Genomic DNA, 24,571 nt, shown 5'->3' with positions numbered 1-24,571 from the left:
CATTAGGTTTTATATATAGACCTGGTCAGTTAATGGAATATGGTACAGTAGCTGAGGTGTTACAAAAATTCTATCTATCTTTGAAATGTTAAAGTGTGAAATTTTAAAAGAATAGCCACTGCTGTTTCTCTAGATGACGAAAAAGGCAAAAAGAAACTGTGTATTTGAGGAGGATATGAAGGCAAAGCTGTTGTTAATGAACATTGTTTTGATGATGTACTGAGTGATAATACCGAACAAGAGTATTCTCATCATGCACAAACTAAAAAAGCTATCGGGATGAAAATATTATAGTTGACTATCTATGGGTCAATTGGAGTAGATGCCCATTGGTTTCTGGTGCCGGCATAGCAGGGTGTAAATACCATTTCTGATGACTGAGGGTTTTTATTTACCATGTAGGAATGTTGAAAGACACTGTTTTACCAGGTAGGAATTGTGAAAGACACTGCTGTAGAAGCGATGAGTGGTGCAATGAAATTGAGGGTAAACATGTAGGGCAAAAGACAGAGTAAGGAAAGCTCGCAGATAGTTGCAAGACTATGTGTGTGATAATGAAGAGTGTGGTTAAGGATTATTTTGATGCATTTTTTTCATTTCTGGTTTATTCCACTATATGTTTTGTTGAATGATTTGGGAGGGGAACGTGTTGTGTATCTAAGTTAACTTTTATATACTGAACAGGTTATTTTTTATAGGCCATGGGACCTCTGCGTAACTCTGTTTACTGCTCTACAGTTAGAATGTTTACACCAGGACGGTTAAGCTTGTGGCATTTGGAAGCTGATCTTTTGGGAGCGCTCTATGTAGCTCCTGTGTTCATGTCAATAAACTACAACTTACTGAAACTTTTCATCTGTATTTACTCAACACATGGGTTAACACTAAGGGTTGTAAAACAAAAACCTTCTATAGTAGCACCATCCTTTCTGGGTCACCTCTCCACAGGGCAGAGAGACAGCTGGCAGACTACATGAGCAACTGCAGTTCTGCCCACACTGCTGGCCACTGACAGGAAGGAGACCCTCTGTTCAAAGTACCCATGCACAGGAAGGATAGTTGTTACAACTACAGATTCTGCAGCTCTCCTCATGACAATGTTGATCTACTAAAGGAGGATAAAGGCACATAAGTAAATATGATGGGGAGGAGCGGACCAAAACATGGGAAAAACTACAGAATTTTACTGCGTCACTAGATGTCGTCACTGAATTTGTCTACATATTCTCTTTTCCACTCAACTTCATTTGTTTTGCCTCATTGAGCACGCTGTCTTCAGTCATTCCTAACAGAATATATTATTCCTAAAACATGTAAATTGTGAGATGCCCCTGAAGACTATGAAGGTTGGTAACATTTCATGATAAAATGGTGAGAGAATGGTAAGACTAATCTGTAAGAATAAAACATCCGATACGAAGAGAGATGGTGTTTTATGTTTGAAACTATGTCAACATATGCTGTATACCACAGAAGACAATGGCCGAATCAGGCTAAGCTGACCAAATTCTAGCAGTGTCAGTGAATTCTAGCTTGGGAGAAGGTCCCGGGTAGTATTTCCTCAAGCAAGACTAAGCGAACAGATGGTTCTCTACAGATTATTTGCATTGAATGCCTGGCAGCTACTAATGTTTACTGATAGGCAGCTGTGCAACCCAGATGATGGAGTGTGTAAGAGCACACAAAATGTATAGCAAGCCTAAAACAACCAGTTCTTTGGTTGGATAAGGTGTATGTCCCAACCCCTCTTGGAAAATAAAACAACTCTCACCCATGGTTTGTGGCATGCCACATTATCCGGCCCAGTTTTCTTCCCAATAATGATCATTTTGGGATGGGCTCAACCAAGATAATATGTGAGTTCTTGATAATATATGCAGGAATCGGAGTTAGATGTAATACGATTTAAATCTGCCTACGACTAATCATAAATAGTTTAATATCTGTGCAATAGCCACTTATCTGACAAGGAGGCAGACCTGATCTTGATTAGACCAGCAGTTCTTAACCTGGAGTCCACACGCCAGTAGTCCACAGTGATTCACAAAATTAAATCTCAGATCATCATTAAAATATATATATATATATAAACATAAAAATGTAAATTGTAAACTAAAAATAAAAATATTATACTCTGAAAATGTGAAGGAATTTCAAACTGATGTCTTAAAATGAAGTTGGTATCCTTAGTGGGCTATGTGACAGCAGCTAAATACAGTAAATAGAATCTACTATGGACAATGGCATTTGAAGTACTGATATGTGCCGCCAAAGAAGCTACCATTAGGAGCAACAACAACAAAAAAGTGATGTGCTTGATTTGAGCATGTTGCTTCAGATTTCAGAAATAAAACAACATTTTGAATAGCTCCAACCTTCCCATTAAAAGTACATTTTTGTACATGTTATTTGCAACCTAAGTAAAATAATTCATAATTTGTATGTCTTTCCAATCTATACGTCTTTCTGTAATACGGTATTTTTTCTTGAGGTTCAAATCATAGATATTGCTCAGACGGGGTCACTGGTTCCAGTAGTGATTCAGTGGGGTCTCCATCCCAGAAGTCACAATTTACAATGGTAAAGATACTGCTTGAGCTCTATCCTAAAATCCACAAAGGCCTGCATCTCATGACAGGTTTTGCAAAAATGAACACACTTTGATCCTGTGAGTGTACACACCAGAATCGGTAACTTCTGAGGGCCATTTCAAATCTCACTCCAACAATTCGAAGGGAACCAGTTGTCTCTGAGATTACACTTAATTTATGTCTACTCAATGTTATATCTTCTGTCTAATTTCTGTTGTACAAAATAGCTATTTGGTGCTACTTTGGAGTAAGTAATAGGACTTAGATTACCACCAAAGTTGCTTTTAACTGTGCTTGTGTTTTGCTGTTCTCTCAACCTACTACCTGGTACTGTAGTGTGCCGTGTCTTTCAAGCCCCTACATGCAACACAGTGCCTTTAAAGTCTGCATTTCATGTGAGCTCCTTTGTAATGTAAACTATTCCACTACAGGAAATCATGGCTAACCCTGTACCAGCGGGTCTAGGCCAATTAATCCCCCAGACTGGCTTCCTCAGTATTCTCTATCGGCTCCGGTGACAGGTTACTCAGTCATCCATTCTAATCTATGCAGTACAGCCTCATCTGCTATTAATCCTGCGTATAATTCTGTCTCCAGGGTGGAATGAGTAAGTCCCACAATGGATTGATCTGGCTCAAGATGGAGGCCATCGATGCACAGGTACTGTGTCCGTCCAATCAAGCACTTCACTCCCTTGTCCTCGGCAGTCGGTCTGACTGTTTCTACCATCCTTTCTGCTCTACCCTCTAATAGCCTGCTTCCTAACTATACTTCAGTCTAGGTTTTATCCGGTCTCTGGGCGTATGTACAACTGAAATGCACTCACATTTCTATGTGCCTCAGATGTGTGTACTTTAAGGTTGTGTGATGACGACTCAGCTTGCCAGTGATGCCAGAGTCCTCGAAGTGTCATATCGTAACAATGATCTCCCACAAAGTACTTAACAGTGTGCATGTCTGTGTAGCTCAAATTCAGCTTCTCTGACTGCAAGATTTAGAAGTATTAACAGCATGCTGCCTTTCTTTCCAAATTCTGGGAGAAAAATAACATAACAGAAGATGGGGTGGTTTTATTGTGTGAGATACTGATGTTTTTTGACAGACTGCTAGCAGCGCCTCAGAATTGGTCTCAGATCTTATGCGTTTGCAAAAATGAGGGAAAAATAAGTTTTAATTAAAGAAATAGCCGACATCTCCTGACTTCTGTGCATTGACTGCCTAGTGTTAGTTATCAACACAGAGGCCAAGATTTTGGCAAAGGTTCTAGCAGCAAATTGACTGAGATCATTACCTTTCTGGTTCATCTAGACCAAAACTGCTTCAAGCCGAGACATAGAACACATCACTGCCTCAAGAAAGTACAGATTATTTTCTTACAGGAATCCGCCTGTGCTAGTGGTCTGATATCAGTTGATTAGGATTTGAAAAATATTTCAACTGCCTGAGATGGGAGTTCCTCCATCAGGTCCTGGGAAAAATGAATTTTTGACTGAGATTCCTGGTGTGTGTCAAGGTTCTATACACTGACCCTTAGACAATTTATGCAACTACGTAGAAATTGCTCCACTACAGAATATATGAAAACGTGATTCATTTGAAACTGAAATTGATAATAAGGTGGAATTCCCTGAGGACGATAATAGCAGCTTATAAAAGGGCTAAATCTTATAAAGATCAAAGAGAAAATAGATATTAAGGTTGCTAGAATTGTAACTGTACACCAATATAATGAAGTAAGTAACAATATTCACAATTTGATAAATAAGAACTGGGTGATCTTAAATTTGAGAAATACAAAGTATATACCCAAGCCCCGTTTTGCACACAAGGCAGGAACATCTATTAAAGATCAACTGTTACAGAGCTACTGTAGCCACCAACCCCAACAACTGACTATCACAGGGATGTGGGGCCTCCCACACATTAAAGGTAACAGTAGGTGTGGCTCATTCAGCATGTGTAGATTTGCAGGAGAGCCAAATAATTCCAGATACAAAAGGTGAATTGCAAATACAAAAGGTGAAAAGACAACTGATTTAACATACTGCAGACCTAACTAATATATGCAATTTGTTTGCCCATGCGAGGAGGACTGTAGAGGTATGAACACTAGAGAAATCAGGACTAGAATTACAGAACACAGATCTACCATTAGACAGGACAGGCAAGTGACACCTTTCTTTATGGAAATAAAATACACATAAGATGACATAACATGACTGCTGGTGGAAAAAATAGGTACACACACTAGGAAATATGATTGAGCAGATAGATTGTTCTGTAAGGAATAAAAATATATTTTCCAAACAGGATCTCATGAATTGGGATTAAATGAAGAAATATACTGGATACCATTTGTTATGTCGTAAAGATCTAGGCTGGCTTTAAACTGAGGAACACAAGATCTCATAATAGATATTTTAAATGGGCTAATAACCATGAATTGTTGGATACAATTATAAACAACAAATAAACTATTACCTATTCCAGAAATCAATATATATATATATATATATATATATATATTGGAGAATTCGACGTATAGTTTTAGAAGTGCATGTGAAAGTTCATACTCTGATGACAAGCCTTATAACATAGTGACTACCTTGACCTAATGATCACAAATGGATTATTCACTTTTACAGCTAGAGGAAACATGTTGCTCATAGAAGGGTAATTCGAATTTAATGTGAGTGAGATTCAGTAAAATAGACAGGTACGAATGTAGACTCCTTCTACTCAAGGGGATAAAATCATTTTCTCTTTTTGTCCAGATTTAGAAACCTTAAACAGGGGCTCCAAATAAAGCAGACACCGTAGGCTGCGACGTGAGGTGGCCCTCATTCCCTCTAGACTGCCACTAAAAGAGAAATGCGTTCAAGGGGGGAAACAAACGAAAGCTAAGGTGCATTAAAAAATGCTGTAAGTGCAGATGTCATCTCTACAATGGGACTATAATTTAAAATTGTTTTGAAAACGAATGTGACAAACAACAGCAAGGGCTGCCCAACTATTCTCTACTCTTTGAAATACGGTTAAATAAAAGGCGAAAATATAGAAGGGGAATAGAAAAATGAAAGGTAAGGTGGATAACCCTAGAAGGAAATTGAGATACCCCAAGAATAAGCGAACAGATGTACTACCTTCTAATAATAAATAAAGAGAGAAACTTTGGGTGGGAAAGATTGCTTTTAGGAATGAATGCCAGAAAACGAAGTGCAAGTAGAAGATAAATGGTTAAGATGAAGAGCAGTGGTGCGTGTTGCAAGAATGCAAGAGGAATAGACTTGGAACTGATTTAGTATGTACTTTGTTGTATAAAATGAATAATGTGATCCCAGGAGTAGGTTCATTTTGAAAGTAATTTATTTTTTTAAGCAACCTGAAATGTTTTAGCAGTCTGTTTACTGACCTAAATGTTTATTGTAATTCAAATGTATTTAAATGAAATATTAAATACATTATCTGGATTTGTGACACATGACATAAGATTATTGCTCAACATATAAAGATATGTTTTACTTGATGGACTCAAGTGAAACAAGCAAATGAGAGGTCTGTTTGATGGAAAAAGAGAGCCACACTAAAACTAAGGTTGCATGAAATGAGAAGAGAATATATGTGTAGCTAAATGAGTAAAACTGACATAATTATCTTTATATCTTCTAGATACATAGATATGTGTTGAAAGGACAAATATACATAGCCAAACATACTGTTTATCCAGATGAAAGTCTGTAAGTTTAATGGCCGAAACTACGGATTAATAACCTATAACATGAAGAAGTTGAAGTGGCTATGAGAAAAGAGTACTTAGAAATACGTATTTGATGAGAGATGGACAGTGGAAAGTGTGTTTTATATACTTGATGTATCTAAAAATATGGAAAAGTGATGAACTGAAAATATTGACAATAAAGGGGGCTACTGATACTCATTAGATTTATGTGGGGGTTATCAATGCATCACTATAAATAGGTGTATTTATTTAATGAGGACTATTTATTTTAGCATAGTACTTTTCTGCACTACTTTGCCAGTCTTTGCCCTAGAGAATCTCACAAAAAGCTGATCTTCCAACCAGTGGTCTTTGATGTGATGGAAGTAGAAGCTCATGGTTCTTCTGGGTTCAACCGTTTCAGTCTCCCCTCCTCCTTCAAGGTGTGTGACAGAGCAAACAGCGCTGCGAGGTGTGATGGTTCACCTGATATGAAAAGCAGTCACGACCTTCGTCTTCAAGTCCTCCCTGGTCCTGAACACCACTTTATCTGGAAAGAAGGTGGTGTAAGGCGCCTGAATAGAGAGAGTTTGGAGTGCAGTCATGTGACAAGCCGAAGTTAAAGTGACCAGGAGCACAACCTTCAGAGTAAGGAGATGTAGTGGACAGCTGTTCGACAGGAGTGAACATGAGGAAAAGTGAGGATCAATCGGAGATCCCAGTTTGCCATCACGAAAGGTTTGGGAGGAAACTTGAGTGTGAAACCTGTGAGAGCCTTCTGTTAGGAAGGCTGGTCTGACAAAACAAAAAGGCCAACAAATAAGCTTTAAAAGGTGCCCACTCTCTGCTGGGCCAGAGATAACACAAACAAAAAAACCCAACAGTTTGGCCTGTAATGGGTTAGTACTGCAGTGCCACGTCAGGCTACAAACTTGTACCACTGCCAAGCGTAAACAGACTTTGTGGAAGTACGACTCCAGAGATGACGTTCCTCTTTGCAGAGGACCCGCACCCTGCTTGTTGCAGTGTCACATGGTGGTAGGATTGCCTGTGAGAACCTTAACTAGCCTCCTTTTGATGGATGGAAGGAAGGCTTTCAACACCAGGTGAATGTCCTGGAACTCCAACAGCCTGATGTGGAGACAGGTCTCAGCCAGAGACAAGAGGCTAGTGATCTCCACCTCTCTCAGGTGACCTCTAAGTCCCAGCACTGTGGCATCCATCATCACTGTCAGTTCTGCGTGAAGCAGGGAAGGGTTATGCTGTCAGTTCAATTGCGCCTGAGACACAAAACATGCCTTATGCAGTCTCTTCTCAAACCAGGATGGGTTCTGACAGGTTCCCCTGGTGCCGGGCTCACTGAGACTTCAGGTTCCACTACAGAGACCAGATATGCCACTTGGCATAGTTAACATGCCTCCAAGATGCTCTCACCAAGACTGAAACATTGGGATAATAGGCCGAAAGTCATGGAATAATTGTGCCGGAGGCAAGGCCTGACACTGCAACCATATCCGGAATGGCTCCAATTAAAGGAAAGTTTCTGAGAAGGAATGGGGCGTAACTTCAGCATGTTGAAAGTGAATCCTAATGATGTCAGGAGTTTCACGGTCATCTAGAGGTTTTCTGCGACTGACTTTAGCAAGCCTACCTTCAAAGACCACTTGCCTAGGTATGGGAAAACTAGAATCCCCAAAAATCCAAAGGCCAACATGCGGAAATAGTGAGAGTATTCATAGGGCCCTCACTATAGATCCTTTGGCCAACAGAACCCGCACTTTTTGGAGCAAGGTGGACAGGTGTCCCTCTGAAAGATGTTCTGATGTGAGTGGAAGATGCAGCTGCTTGAAAAGTAATGGCAGGGCATAGCCTCAGTAGCCGATCTGAAGGATCCACCTGTCAGAAGTTATATTTTACCACCCTTGAAGTTATAATCCGATTCTCATTTGCAGAGCTGGTAAGTGCATCTAAGGGCAAACTAAAGCAGCTTGCTGGTGGATTCCTGGGTGGTGAGGAGCTGGTAAGTTTGCTGCCCCTGACAGCCTGGATTTTGTCTGCTTGATACCCGCCTGACCCCGAAAGTACTAGGGCGCTTGTTGAAGAGGCAATGGGTTTTGGCACTACTGGTATGCCGACCCTCTGGAGTAACCTCAAAAGCTGTTGACAGTAACTGTTTCACAATGGCAGAAAGGCCAAATGAACGCACCGTGGCCCTGTTTCCCTTGAAGCATTTTAATGCTGAGTGGTCTTCTGGACAAAGAGGTGAAATCCATTAAATGGCAATCCATGAAACAAGCCTGCAAGTTACCTGAGAAGCCCATAAATCTCATCCAAGCTTGACGCCAAAGCACCACGCTAGTGGCAACTTCTCTTCCCAAGCAGACAGTGGTGTACTGCCCTCACATATACTGTATTACACCAGGATGGTTTGAGCCAGGTTGACCCAGACATCCTCAGGGAACTGCTGGCAATATCTCACCAACCCTGTCCCAGCATACAGCTTGCACTGAGAGATCAGATGGCTAGGCTGACGGAGGAAAACCTGCTTCCCAAACGTTTCTAGTCATTTTAACTCTGGCTGCGGGAGCTGTAAGGAGTGAATTGGGCTCACCTGAAACACCAACCTTTCTAGTGTATGTTGCTGTTTCAAAAATTCAGGGTTGAATGGTGCCTGACAACATGCCTGGTAACCAGCGGGAGGGAGCAGGGCTAAGACCAGGGGTCCAGTTAGCTATTCCTCACTACATAATTCCTTTTACTAATCAGTGCCTCCCTCATCTATGCCCATTCTTTAGCACAACATGCCACACAACAACTTTTTACACTTCCACTGGATCTCAAAATTTTTGATTTCATCTCTCATCCTTTCCAATTTGACTTTCACGTCCCTCCTCAATACTTCCTCCACTCAAACAGAAATCTTATCACTTCACACTCCTGCATCCACTGATGCAAAAGCTTCGATTTTGCTTCTCTTCCTCACAAAAGTTGTTTCATCCGTAGCCCCGTTTTCTGTGGTATTCTACACACACCATTATATATACAGTACTCCTTACTTCCTTCCAACCATTCACAGCCATCTGTATCTACCTCTGCCCATGCGATTTACTCGTTCCACCACGACATTGCCTTGGGGAATTATATAATTAAGTAGCACATGTCTAACACCATGTTCTTCTAAGAAATTCTGCATGAAGGCGGACGTGAGCTGAGTACCATTATCAGTCAACCCTTCTCCCATGAATATTAGCGTCAAGGCTTTAACAACACTCTCAGAAGTTATGCTTCTCATAAATGTCACCATTACCACCACAAATCTTTTAGCTTCACCTCAATAATCAATAGGACCTATGAAGTCTCTACACAATTTCATCCATGCACTCACCCTCCTCACTCAAAGAACCCATGCCTTCCACTCCCAATGTTCAATCATTTCCTACTATCAATACACACCCTTTAACCCACTCCTCCATATCACTGTCTATCCCTGGCCACCAAAACTACTTCTTCAAGCATTTCTTTGTAAGATTGTCCCAAATGGCTCATGTGTGCCAACATCAACTTCCATCTTAACCCCTCCGGTGGTAGGTATCTTTCATCTCTCATAGACAGAATATCTCTCACCCCCTACTCAATTCTTCTTGTACCTTCATATAACTGCGCAAAAAAAACTCGTCACCTTCCAGTTCCATCCTTCCTGAATATTCCTCACAAGCTCCTTTAAAACTTCTTCATTCAGTGCAGCTGCTTTCCATTACTCGAATGACAGACTCATACTCTTGTTCCAAAGCATCTTCCACACTTGCTACCACACACATGGTCACTTGCTCTTTCCCTACCCTTATCTACATTTAATGGTAATCTTGACAAGCAATTGGCTTACACGTTCGTCCAGCCACCAACATACTTCACCTTATACTGATACTCTTGCAATCTTGATGCAAACCGTGCTAATCTGACTGAGACTTTGTTAGTACCCCCAGTCTGCAACACCCTCTACAATGGTTTGTGATCTGTCCGCTATGTAAAATGCACTCCCCACAAATATGTGTGGAAATATTCAAAGCGTCACACCACTGCTTAGGCTTCTCTCTCAATCACTGTGTAATTGTGTTCTGCTAGACTTAGAGATCTAGGTGGAAATTTAACTGGAACTGATAATTTTCCTTTCGAGGTGTCAAACCTGTTTCTCTCAGCACTTCCAGCACTTTAACCAGAGCCCCACCAAGAATTAGTATATCATCTTGGAAGAAACTTATATTGGCCACTGCTCCAAATAACCTACTTATCATGCGTTGGAAAACACTTGAGGCTAATGCCAGTTTGAAAGGGAGCCCAGTAAACAAACATGCCCTCCACTGTGATGGAACCTGGAAAATTCTTTGATTTGAGATGTAACTTAATCTGATGGTACACAGATTTCAAATCGAGTCTGGTGAAGTACCTAGAATTATTGAGAAATATGGTTATGCTTGGAAGGGGAAAACTAACCATCACAATGCACTGGTTTAGTGAACTCAATTCCACACAAAACCTTAACAACTATCTGTGTCTTTGGAATCACTACCGGAGAAAGCCACTCTGATACTCCTTTTGCATGTCATCCAACATCTTCTTCACTTCACTGTGAACTGCTATCGGAATATTCTGCACAACATGCCCAACTAGTTTGGCAACCTCCTTGAGTTTTATTTCTTGTACGTACTTCCAAAATGACTTCCAAACCCTCCTCATTCTGAAAAACAAAAGCCTGCCAACTCCTGGGATCCAAAACAATATCTAGATCATATTGCTGAACCCAACTTAGTACAGCTGGACAATCCTGGGATACTTCCATTTTTCCTTCAGCCCTTCTTCCTTTAACCCCAAAACCGAATTCCACAAAATGTACGATATGTATATTTCCTCCCCCATATCCTTCACATGGTATGTCACTGGGCTGTAATGTCATAACTGGCCACATTGTGTCCAATACTATTTTTGGAACAATGGTATTCACTGATCCTGGTTCCACCACTAATTCAATTGGCTTACTATTCACTATGAATTCACCTATTAGTCTATTCACCTTTGCACCCTCCTTTCCTTCAACACAAAGCACTCTTTCTGGTACCTCGTCTTCCTCCTCTACACATGCTACCTGACTTTTCCTCATATCTGCTGAAAGTCCCTTCTTGCCACATTAGAGACAATTCATGTCACGTGCAAAACACCCCTTGTAATCAGCAGAGTGCAACACACTTCCACACCTGTAACAACTCTCTTGTTGCGGGCCTGCACATGCTGTGATCAAAGAGCCACTGGCTCGAGCGGACAGCAATGCTTATTGCTGGGTGAGGTGCACGCTGTCACCGTTGGATCCACAGCCAGACTGGGAACCCAAAGCAGCCCTGGCAACTTTATCCGAGTATCCCCCCAGGAAAGGGAGGGGGGAGGGAGGGGGGGGGAGGAGGAGGTTTGCACGGACAGTGAGGTCTTAAAACTGTGCATGCAAAAGGTACCACACACAGTTTTAAGACCTCATAAGGGGTGTGCGAGCACAGGCTTGCTTCTGTTTTGGGGGCTGTGTGTGCAGCACTGCTGCAAAACCGGTCCCCATTGCTCCAAAACCAGCCCCCACCCTTCCAGCCCACCAGGAAAACGCCTGAAGCCCTGTAAGGCCAGTCCAGCCCTGGTTGGGTCGGACTTAAAAAAAAGAAATTGGTGAACACTGCAAAATTCAGGTCCTCTGGAAATGGTATTGATATCAATAGTTACGGCTTGCCACAGTATAACAGCTGTTTTTCAAGCATAACATGGCGCGACATGCCAGCATGCCTGTCAACTTGCCTTCTCTCCATCCAAACAACAAAAACATTGAATTTGACTTCACTGTAGCTGGTCCTCCAGCAGAACAGGCACTGTTTGCCAAATTGAAGTAAACTCCATGCAACTGCCTCAGATGAATCAAGTTTATTCACAACCAGCTACATACGTGAGGTTTCCTTGCCTGCTCTAGAGTAACTGCCACCACAGCTGATCTCAGAATTTCAGGAACTAATCAGAATACTGGACACCACGACAACAAACACTGAACAACATGGCAGCTCACACTGTAACACTGTGCTCCATGGGAGGGACAAACAATAAGAGGAAGGTAAGTCAATGAACAACAAGCAAGCAAAGCTAACCAGTGATAATCAATTGGCTGACCAAAAGCCCACTGCCAGAATTGGTCTTGAACACAGTAATCTTTCAGCCACGTACAGATACAGATTTCTGTTGGTAAGACCTAATCAGGTGCACACAAGGGACTCAACATTTCATCAAGAAAAAGTTTAGAGGGAAGATTTTCACTTTCAACGTACATCTTGTGTAGTTTTGGTAGCAGCCACATGCTGCCATTTTCTCGATGTTCCGAGATAAAGATCTCGGACGGGTGGATGGTGGAATACACATGCTGAAAAAGCGCAAGAGGGAGGTCAGAATACTCACAACGCTTTTAGTGGTGCCTGCCAAACAGGTGTCTCCTAATTTGAAAGACTTGAGGAATTATTTCCAGCAAGGCATGGAGTCAAGACAAGCCACTACACCGTGCAACAAAAAAATACGATAACCAATCCGAGAGCAAAATATGCAACACGAAATGAGCCACAGGTCGTGCTGTAAACACACAAATCCATGAGTGTTACAATAGCGTGTAGTGCCTGTGAGCTATGAATCGAATGTGAAATAAAGGAATGAGAACTGCTCCAAGACCCTCAGATAAAGTCCTGAGGGAAAAGGAGGGTGCACGTTACATTTTTCTTTACCAAGTGCTTGTGGTGTTGGTATGTATTCTTACATGCACTGTTGTTAGACGTGTAGTCATGCGATGATGCCATTCTAGAATGTAGATCTGGCCTTGTCCATTAGCTGAGCGATGAGCTGAGAAGAGGCCTGTGCCTGCTCTCCCAATAAACCGCAGTTTAACCACCCTTCCCTTCAGTGCTAGGCGTCCGGCAGCTCGCGGAGATATGTCCAGACTACTGTACAAACACACTGGCAGAGTGAGAGGGGCCTGGCTTTTGGACAGTGAGAAAGGGGTTCTCGAGCTTCAATGCGTTGCACAGAACAGGTAATTTAGGGGCAGCAGCGTTCACTCTTCTCTGCCACAGAGCAGCATAGGGCAGAGCACCTCACATAGAACAAATTCTGGCAACGGGGGTGGGGAGGAATCCATTCCTGACACACAGACAGGGGCAGCAGTGTAGGCAACCCCGTGGCTCCCCTGACACCTTCAACTAGCAGCACAGCACGAAACGCACATGATTTGTACACTTACAGATCCACTCCTGTCAATCCACGACCACGTGTGTGGGAAGTAAAGGCTCTAACTCACTAGTTCATGTAAACATGTAGGGTGTCCTTGTGCATACTGTGAACAGTGGGCAGTCTAATGTAATAAGGGTCATTGTAATCAAGTCTGTGACAAAATACATTACATTCGAAATGGAGTGCACAGTGTTAAAATTACAAATATTTTTTAAAAAATATAACTTCAAGATTTTTTTTAGATTTTGTTTTCCTAAAGATTAGGAAAGGTTATTCAGCCCCCTGAACTAAAATGTGTGAAGCAGACCAAGACCTCAAAAGGACAAAACAGAACCATATTACACGTTAAACATTTTTTTATATTACACATTTATTTTGGGACAGTTTCTCTGCACCAGAAGGTGGAAATGTTAGGGTTCTTACACTCCATTTTTCTTTCGGCTTCATCTTTCTTGAAAAATATGATTTTTCCCAAACAGGGAAAATGTATTGAAACCAGTAAGTGACTTACTGGATTTGCCTGTCTGTAGAAATAGGAAGACAATTATGCAGTTAACACTGTAGAAACTGGGTAAACAATAGCTGCTACAATAAAACAAAGGGTTTGTAAGTGCAAGTGAGATTGGTTAAGTTATCCTTTACAAGGTGACTTTTTCGAGTTAGAATGATCCTTCATGCTTAGTTTACCTTTCACTAACAGAATGTTGACTATTAAAGAACAACTTATGCATCGAGATAATCACACAGGCTTTGTGAGTTCTAGCTAGATAGTTTTCCTCAAGTCACTGTCGACATTCTATGAGACAATAGCTTTTTTCACATCAGTCACAATATACTGTGGTAATAAAAAGGTATCTGTTTCCGTTCGACTAATAAATTAAAGTTTATTCGTACAGTTGTTTTAAAAAAAAAATGAATTACAGGGCCACATTTATTTCTACTGGGACGGCAATTGTTTTATCCACACGTGTAACACTCCTGTTTTTCCTCAAAAACCACACTGGTGGTAAGAAAAAAAAAAAGCAAAAAACAGGAGGAGAGGTGTGCAGTAAACAATGCGCTCCATTGTCTGGTGTGTTTTCTGCTACAATTTAGTGCTAAGATTACTAATCTATTAGGCAATCTATCGAAGCATGAATAAACCATGAGTGGGAGATGGATTCAGTGAATCTTTTAATTTTTTATGGCAGGGCATTTGTTGTGATGAGGCGCAAATGCGAAAACAAAGGATCAGCACAACCTTTCCCCGCATCACCAAATGAAGGGTGGCAGGTTTGAACGCATCTATGCTTCCTGGCTGCCATGCATGCCTTGTCACAAAGGGAATCATGCCTCGAAACACAATAATACGAACGCAGAGACACAGATCGCTAAAAACGTTTCTTTATCCATAGGCCCTAAAGAAGATTACCAGTGCACCTAGATCTGACTTAAAATAACTGAAAGTGACTCGTCACTGGTGAATCTAGGCATTAAGGAGAAACTTCACATAAAATATAAGAATTAAAGTAGATACATAAAAAAATGTTTGCAATATCAAAAGAAAGAGAGCAGTGGACAGCCGCCACGGAATGGTATTGGGCACACTGTATAATTGTTTTAAAGTTCGAAATTTATGAGTGACTTAGCCATCTTGGAATGGTAAAACAATGATGCATTATGGCCAATAGAATTACAAAATGGCTGCCTCAGGGCCATTTAGAAGCAGTGACCGCAAGGAATGCAGCACACTGCAGCTTAGCTGAGCAGCTACTATTGGTTGGGTAGTAATGTCTGACAAACTGCGGAGAGTTTAAAAAAGCAAATTAATACAAGTTAAAAAAATTAACATTTTAAAAAAAGCTCAATCTAAGCTTAATTTAAGAACTGTCCCATCAGCACTAGCAGATGCGCACATATTTTCAGGCGAAATGCCAGTCACTCACGGGGCCCAAGAGCCAATGGCTGGAGGGGCTAAACTACTGGCCCATGCTACATGCTGACAATGTGAATCACACTGAAACAGAATAGCTGAAGAGGACTGACCTAAATCAGCCCTCTGAATGTATGTATTTTTAAAGTTTTTTTTTGTTTTACTTACAAGAGCCTGGCTAACAGCTAAAGCAGCTAAACTATAATCCAAAAATAATTCAAACACACAGATAAATATACGACATTACAGTAGGCAAAATAACCTGCAGCGTCTCTTAAAAGGGTCTAAAATTATTTTCACGATGTAAAAAGGCTTAACAAGAGTTCTTGCGGAGCAAATTTTCTACCTACATGATTTTTATGGGGCTGCCAATGCTAAACAATTGCCTACTACAGTAATATGCAAGATGCCATGTAACTTAACACTTGCCAGGGATGCAGTAAGTGCAGCAGAATGCGAGGTGCAGTACATTGGTCTGGGTGCAGCATAATGAGATGTGGATGCAGCAGAATGAGAGGGACAGAAGAACAGGTTTTGTGTGGCAGTCACAGGTGCAGCATAATCAGAGCTGCAGTAAGCACAGCAGAATAAAAGGTGCAAAAGAAGAGGTGTTGTGGGACAGTCACAGGTTCAGCATAATAAAAGATGCAGTAAGTGCAGCAGAATGAGAGGTGCAGTACAACAGGTGTAATAGTCGGGGATCCAGCAAGATAAAAGATGCAGTAAGTGCAGCAGAATGCGAGGTGCACAAGAAGAGGTGTTGTGGGACACTCAGTGATGCAGCATGATAAAAGATGCAGTAAGTGCAGCAGTACGAGAGGTGCAGCAGAAGAGGTGTTGTGGGGCAGTCACGGATGCAGCATAATAAAAGATGCAGTAAGCACAGCAGAGTAAGAGGTAAAGAAGAGGTGTTGTGGGACAGTCATGGGTTCAGCATAATAAGAAATGCAGTAAGTGCAGCAGAATGAGAGGTACAGAAGAAGAGGTTGTGGAATAGTCATGGGTGCAGCATGATAAAAGATGCAGTAAGTGCAGCAGAAAGCGAGCTGCACAAGAAGAGGTGCTGTGGGACAGTGACGGATGCAGCATAATAAGAGATGCAGTAAGTGCAGCAGAAAGCGAGCTGCACAAGAAGAGGTGCTGTGGGAGTCATGGATGCAGCATAATAAGAGATGCAGTAAGCGCAGCAGAATTTGAGGTGCACAAGAAGAGATGCTGTGGGACAGTCACAGGTGCAGAATAATAAAAGATGCAGTAAGTGCAGCAGACTGAGAGGTACAGTACAAGAGGTGTAATAGTCGGGGATCCAGCAAGATAAAAGGTGCAGTAAGTGCAGAAGTACGAGAGGTGCAGCAGAAGAGGTATTGTGGGACAGTCACGGATGCAGCATAAAAAAAGATGCAGTAAGCGCATCAGAATGAGAGGTAAAGAAGAGATGTTGTAGGACACTCGGATGCAGTATAATAAAAGATGCAGTAAGTGCAGCAGAATGCGAGGTGCACAAGAAGAGGTATTGTGGGACACTCAGTGATGCAGCATGATAAAAGATGCAGTAAGTGCAGAAGTACGAGAGATGCAGCAGAAGAGGTGTTGTGGGACAGTCACGGATGCAGCATAATAAAAGATGCGATAAGCGCAGCAGAATGAGAGGTAAAGAAGAGGTGTTGTAGGACACTCAGGGATGCAGTATAATAAAAGATGCAGTAAGTGCAGCAGAATGAGAGGTACAGAAGAGATGCTGTGGGACAGTCAGGGTCGCAGCATAATAAGAGATGCAGTAAGTGCAGCAGAATGAGAGGTGCAGAAGAGGTGTTGTGGAATAGTCACAGGTGCAGAATAATAAGAGATGCAGTGAGTGCAGCAGAATGCGAGGTGTACAAGAAGAGGTGTTGTGGGACACTCAGTGATGCAGCATGATAAAAGATGCAGTAAGTGCAGCAGTACGAGAGGTGCAGCAGAAGAGGTGTTGTGGGACAGTCACGGATGTAACATAATAAAAGATGCAGTAAGTGCAGCAGAATGCGAGGTACAGAAGAGGTGCTGTGGGTCACGAATGCAGCATAATAAGAGATGCAGTAAGCACAGCAGAATGAGAGGTAAAGAAGAGGTGTTGTAGGACACTCAGGGATGGCGCATAAGAGATGCAGTAAGCGCAGCAGTATGAGAGGTGCAGAAGAAGAGGTGTAGTAGGACACTCAGGGATGGCGCATAGTAAGAGATGCAGTAAGCGCAGCAGTATGAGAGGTGCAGAAGAAGATGTGTTGGACACTCAGGGATGGCGCATAGTAAGAGATGCAGTAAGCGCAGCAGTATGAGAGGTGCAGAAGAAGAGGTGTTGTAGGACACTCGGGGATGGCGCATAATAAGAGATGCAGTAAGCGCAGCAGTATGAGAGGTGCAGAAGAAGAGGTGTTGTAGGACACTCAGGGATGGTGCATAATAAGAGATGCAGTAAGCGCAGCAGTATGAGAGGTGCAGAAGAAGAGGTGCTGTAGGACACTCAGGGATGCCGCATAAGAGATGCAGTAAGCGCAGCAGTATGAGAGGTGCAGAAGAAGAGGTGTTGTAGGACACTCGGGGATACCGCATTAAAAGAGATGCAGTAAGTGCAGCAGAATGAGACGTGCAGCAGAAGAGGTGTTGTGGGACATTCAGGGATGCCGCATAAGAGATGCAGTAAGCGCAGCAGTATGAGAGGTGCAGAAGAAGAGGTGTTGTAGGACACTCGGGGATACCGCATTAAAAGAGATGCAGTAAGTGCAGCAGAATGAGACGTGCACCAGAAGAGGTGTTGTGGGACATTCAGGGATGCCGCATAATAAGAGATGCAGTAAGCACAGCAGTATGAGAGGTGCAGAAGAAGAGGTGTTGTAGGACACTCAGGGATACCGCATAAAAAGAGATGCAGTACGTGCAGCAGTATGAGACGTGCAGCAGAAGAGGTGTTGCAGGTGCCACTGAACGAGGAAGTCACCAGCATAAGAAATGCAAAATAAGAAATGAGAGCCGCAGACAGTACAATAATCGGTTAAGGAACAGCAGACTTAGAGCTGCCCGCAAACGTGAGGCGCAGCTTAATGAAAGGTGCAAAGTGAAGGTGCATGTTCAGAAAAAATCAGGTTTCACCGAAATGCGGATGGAAAAAGCAAAAAAATGGGACAAGGCAGCAGAAGGACTGTTGAATGAGGAGCCAGGCAGCAGCACTCCTGTAGGGAAAGCTAAGTTCTTTGATGGAGGCGGATGCAGAGGCATGCGATGGCAGGAGGCTGGAAGCTGATGGTCCGCAGCACGGGAGGTGCATACTCTGAAGAATGTTCTAAGTCACTAGTGCAACCGGCTGAGAGGTGCGGTAGAGGACTCTCCTTAAAGCATACATGGAGTCGTTGTGCACACGGGCACAACACGCTCATTAAAGGGCACAATGAGAATAGTTGGTGCAACAGGTTGTTTAACTTGCTGAGCTATGATCGATGTTTCCAACCAAAAGTGCAGCAGAATGAGGCCAATTGGTGCAGAAGAGCGCCGCACGGTGACAGGGGCTGCAGGTGCAGCGGAATGGGGTCCCTAAGCAGCATTGCAGGGTCACTAAAAACAGCAGCAAAGTGAAACTGCAGGTTCTCACAAAAGTGACGGCGCGTCAGTTATACTTCTGCAGGAGCGAAAATGTTGCCACCTACCTTCCTGAGGCTCCCCCCATGGTCCGGGTGCTGCAGGAATGGGTCGGCCTCTCCCAGCACCTCCACCATCCTCACAGCTTTGGTCCCATCTGCCCCTCTCGCCCAAAACACTCTGTGGCCTGGGGACCCCAGGACGCTCCTTGGCTCCTCCCAGAAGCAGCCTTCATAGGGAGCAGCCAATGGGCAGCCAGAGTGAGGACAGGAGGGAAATCCGAGCTTGAGTGTCACGCCCACAGCGTCCTCTCAGCCAACCAGGCTCTGTTCCAGGGCACACATGAGAAGACAGGAGTGAAAACTGATAGCCTGACGCAGAAAACCGACGAATATTGAGCGGCCATGTCGGGAACGAGACAATCTATTAATTTTCTTCAAAACTACCTGAAAAAGTTATGAAATGACTTTTCTGCAAAGTTGTTTTGAAAATATCTATGTAGTATTCATAATTTGGCACAGATACCAAAAAGTTTATAATATTCTGTTTGTTAACTTAATGTGTACATCATATACATTTTTACACGTTTCCGCCCAAATAAAGATTCTTGAGCAATAAACTTTACATTTATATTTCATTCAGGCTTATAGGTATGAGTGTCAATCTCACCATTCAAACATGGCTGCCCTTTGCCAGCAATGGAGTGAGTTATCCTCGCTAAAGTTACCAAGTTCGTTTTAAAAAGGAAAACAAGCATTGGACGGTATGAATTGCCACATCCATGCATCTGGCACTGGAGTGGCAGGTGTGTGTTGCTCGGGATTGGTAGGTGTGCCCCTTATCTTTTTTTTGCAGTTCTTGCAGTGCCATAGAGCGTCAACTGGACGCTATATAGTTGCAGTTCTGTATAGCATCAACTGGACCAGAAGGTATTGAACACTTTACATGAGCACCAGTTATTACACAAGGCCACAATCATGTTTTTGTAAGCACAGAGTAATTAAGTGATTTCCCTAGAATCACCAGATGTTGAGCCGACACCAACACTCAAACCAAAATTGGCAGCTCTGGCCCGTAGGCCAAATCCTCTGCTAATCTGTCTCCCCCTGGGACTGGAAATTAAGAATGCAGACAAAGTGTTTGTTAGATACCCTGAAATTCTCTTATTTTCTGGAGGGAATGGTTGTTGGGTAAGGGGAGAGGGTTTAGAGGGGAATTGATGGAGCAGATACGTTAATTAAGGAAATTGCTAATGATTAATGTGTGTTTAATAATGAGAAAAACGCATAGAAAAATTAATACTAGAAAATAATGTGTATAATCGAAAATGTGCCCTCGGAGAATAGTCACCATGTGTATTAAAAGATGCAAAATAATGAAAAAAGAATAACAAAACGTATTAATTTATCATACCTGAATGTATAACCTATGTTTTATGTCAATTCATATTCTTAAATTAGCCAGACTAAAGGCCTGGTTTCGCTGGGTCTTGCTTGCTCATAACGTGGAGACTTCGGAAAACGTTGTGAGGACTAGTAACTGGAAGGAGAAACCTTTAACTGTTCAGAGTTCAGACGGCTTAGCTGGAACATTCTGCAATGTACCAACGGACAGGAGATGATGAAGACAATTTGATACAATTATGCGTAGTGTAGGCTAAATGTCCTTTCCCAGGACTGGAACAATAGAGGCACTGACTAAAGACTTGTATGCAACAATTTTGTTACCTGAAGAGCCGGATGATGATCTCATAGCAAGAAGAATCAATCCGTTTCATGGGACGGGAGGTATATGCAAAATTAGAGATTTGGTAAACAAAAACTATAGGTTAGAGTCATAACTTCCGATAGACGGACCAATTAACAATTAGTGGGACGGATTGAGAGACCCTAATAAAAAGTCATGACAAGATCAGCGAAATCAGAACTGCGAGGAGAAAGTTGATGACGTCAGAAGACGCAGTCCGAAGTGCTGATCATTGGGCTTATACTCTTGTGAGCCTAATATGTAGCTGACCACTGATGACCTGGGGACGAAAACTGACTCGTTGCTGATCCATCCTGGATAGGTAGCAATGAAAATGTGACTGACTACATTTTTGTGCCTTTTCTTCTAGGTACCAACTGCGCTGTTTATAGAAGTTCTCTCTTAGGTAGATTTTTCCAAATTAATGTTTATCTAAATTGTTTTCGCATGAAGACCCCCATACTGATGCTAATCTTGGTTAGGTAGGCTGACAGGGGAGATGTTGACAGTGACAAATGACTGACAAATTTAATTGCTGAATTACATTATTAATGTTTGATATTCATAGCCTATGCGTTGTTTGGTCGTATAAGTCTTTCTCAAAGATAATGTCTTCTAACTGATGAATTAATAAACAATTGATTGAATAAATGTGAACTAACTGATGACCTGGAATTGTAATCAATAGGGAATAAAACTTGTTAACCTTTTTCCATGAGTGATGGTTATTTCCTAATTAATGCATTTTTCTTTTGGGTTTCTTAGGTGTTGATAATGTTTTATTATTGTTGAATTGTTGGTCCAGTGATCACTGCATGACTAGGATACTCCATGTGATTCAAAAGGTTCATCGACCTATACGCATCCCCTTGTAGGTTTACTTACTAAAGACCGGGCACGCTAGCAGAACCATAACAAACACGAAGTGGTGGTCCACCCTAGCAGAGGTGCCAATAAAGTCTCTATGCCCCACCCCCCAGGGTAGGGGGTTGCCTCTAATTTATAAAAAGGCAGAAAGCTCACTAGGGCTTTCAAAATAACATCAAAACAAACAAAAGGATGTGGTTTGCCCATCCTGGCTTTGAGGCCTACCCCCCACACTAAAAGGACCAAAGCAGTCTTTAGATATGACCTTTATCCCAATTTGGGCTTTGCCCGTAATCTGCCATCTAGAGGTGGGAGAAGAAAGCACACTAGACACCAGGGATTTTACATTTGGGAAAAACAAAGGAATGCAGGTATCCACCCTGACAGTGGGGAGGGGCTGTGGTTGGACCTTTGCAAGACAAAGCTGGACCAGGCGCACTCGAGGGGACAGGTGGCACCCCGGCTCTGACAAGGGACGATCCGTGCCCGGGAGGGTACAATGAGGTGAGGCCGGCCTGGGCCTGATCCGATGGTGGGCGCCAATGCCAGGAGGAGTGGGAGTCCAGTGGAGGCTGAGCGATGGCGCCCCATTTGGGGGAGAGTGGACATCGCGCTTGTTGGGATCCCCCTCCCCCTCTGGGATCATCTGGATTGCCCGAATCCGCGGATGGAGGCCTGGGCGTGCATGCTTGTGGCAGGGCCTGACGCTGGTGGACTCAGTGGGCCCTGTGGGTCGGGCTGAATGCCTAGCCGCTGATGGGATAAAGGCGATGACGATACTACGACGTGAAGGACCACGGCCGAGTGGATGGACTCCTACTTCGCTACATCTGGCTTTCTATGACTGTGGCCAGTGGAGAGTGAGGTCACTCAGTGAGAGGCCGTGAACGGTGTGGGGTGCTGTGGCCTCCGCATAATTGGCAGCCTGGAGACCGGCCATCTGTGCCCCTGAGACTGCCGGGCCTCTCAGAGTAGTGTGTGGATTGGGGTGATCCTCCCCCCCTTCTTTAGTCAGGAACTGCCGCTGCCCGGCCGTTGTCTTCTTGGGATATGGGGCACGACAGGCCCCCTCACGCCAAGGCGACACAAATGAAAATGGACCAGTATACTACGATGGGCAGAGGCTCGGAGGGCGGGCGGCTGCAGGAGGCAGCAGAATCACCACCTTCCTCGATATGGCAGTTCTGAAGGCAATCCAGGGTGACAGTTGAGTCCAAGGTCGATGGTGTCCGAATTGATCTCTCCCCAGTGAGTCAGGATCTCAGAAGGGCGGTTGAAAGGGTGACGGAGGCCGAGACATAGATATCCACAACTGAAGATGAAGTGACCACTCTCCAGAAAATAATTTCTTAACTTACCTCCAAGGTAGCTGGACTGGAGGAAAGGGCAGGAGATGCTGAAAATCTTTCTCGCAGAAACAACCTCTGCCTTGTGGGCCTGCTGGAAGGAATAGAAGGGGTCAGAATGGAGGAATTAAAGGAAACCTGGCTCCACTCTTGGGTACCCGAGGATAGGCTGTCTCGTTGCTTTGTAGTGGAGCAGGTGCATTCAGTGTTCGCCAAGAACCCCACCCCAGCCTCGCGTGATCCAGATCCTCAACTATAGGGACCGGGACAATATACTCAGAGAGGTCCGCTCCAAGTTACTCCAATGGGAAAATCCTAATCTTTCCTGTCTATACTCGAGCAGTGCAACAACGTTGATGCTCCCACAAGGAAGTGAAACAAGCTGCGGCTCTTGATAAGTGTTACATGTTCCTCTTCCCTGCCAGGCTTAAAGTTATACATGGTGCCTCAACACTCTTTTTGTTTTTTAATGTTCCGCAGTAGGCATGCAAGTGGGCAACGGAGCAGCGGCGGCTGCATCCCCGGATGAACTCAGACCCCGTAGATGGGCTGGGGGACCTTCCGCCGCGGTCTTTCGGAGAGCCCTGTGGGTGTCGCCAAGGCTCCAGGAGGAGGCGCACTTCCCGCAGTGGCAGAGGGGGGGCGTCGGCAAGCCTGGCCCCAGTGACTGGGGCACCACGATCAGAGACTCAGGAAACCTCCCTGTCTGAACAACGGCCACATTTTAATCTGAGAGGGTTTCCTCTGGCTCATTGCCTTAACCACCTTAGATACAAGACATTTTTAACCGCAATTGCAGTACACACCATTATGTGGCTAGCCGTTACTAATTTGTTGCTTTGGGTCATCCCTTATCATGCAATGATCTGGGGGGGTGGGGTTTCGGGGGTTGGACTGGGTGCCCTAGGTTCATGTCTTTTTTCTTCTCAAACTCAGAAAGAAGCTGTCAAGCGAGGTACCCGTAAACTGATAAGGGAGTCATCCTACCACATTTTAGAACACCTCCATGAGTCAATAGAGTTATAGAAGGTTTACTATGAGGGTGACAGATGATTCTAGGGAGGACATATGGGGTGGGGGGGGGGGCGGGGGAGTTCAGGGGTAGGGGAATTGTTTTTCAGTTAAGGTTATTACCTGTTGTTTTCTTTCAGCTTATATAATATACAGCTGTGCAAATCCTGCTTACCTAATACATGCTCAGGCGCACTGAAACACACACTATATTGCTATAGATGTTCAGGCTTACACAACTGAATGTCCCAGGAGGACAACCCCTGTACACTGGGAATCCTCCAAGACTAAACATGATTATCCCACTGCGTCTAATAATCTCAGTAATTTCATGGAATGTTAACGGGCTGTTGGACCGCATTAAACAGGCTGCCGTCTTACGTTACATAAAAAGGCATACACAGTGGTTTTGCTACAAGAAACCCATTTAATGGGGAACCAATGCTCTTTTTTAAGGCGCGTTAAATTCAACAGGTTT

At 43.4% G+C, this 24,571-nt stretch overlaps 1 protein-coding gene across 3 annotated transcripts in view; it reads right to left on the bottom strand.

Moving 5' to 3' along the window:
- Nucleotides 1-19,364, bottom strand: part of RHPN1 (rhophilin Rho GTPase binding protein 1) — a 208,822-nt gene extending 189,458 nt beyond the window's left edge. For 2 of the 3 annotated variants that reach the window (XM_069220878.1, XM_069220877.1), the window contains exon 1: nt 19,192-19,350. In XM_069220878.1, coding sequence (XP_069076979.1) covers nt 19,192-19,260 — 69 coding nt within the window. In that variant the 5' untranslated portion in view covers nt 19,261-19,350. Of the gene's footprint in view, nt 1-19,191 lie in introns of all 3 variants that reach the window. The other variant, XM_069220879.1, reaches the window with a different exon arrangement.
- Between the last annotated feature and the right edge of the window lie 5,207 nt (nt 19,365-24,571).

The sequence above is a fragment of the Pleurodeles waltl genome, chromosome 2_2 (assembly GCF_031143425.1).
Source record: "Pleurodeles waltl isolate 20211129_DDA chromosome 2_2, aPleWal1.hap1.20221129, whole genome shotgun sequence".
In the NCBI taxonomy this organism is placed as follows: domain Eukaryota; kingdom Metazoa; phylum Chordata; class Amphibia; order Caudata; family Salamandridae; genus Pleurodeles; species Pleurodeles waltl.
This window is presented reverse-complemented; position numbering and strand designations above follow the sequence as displayed.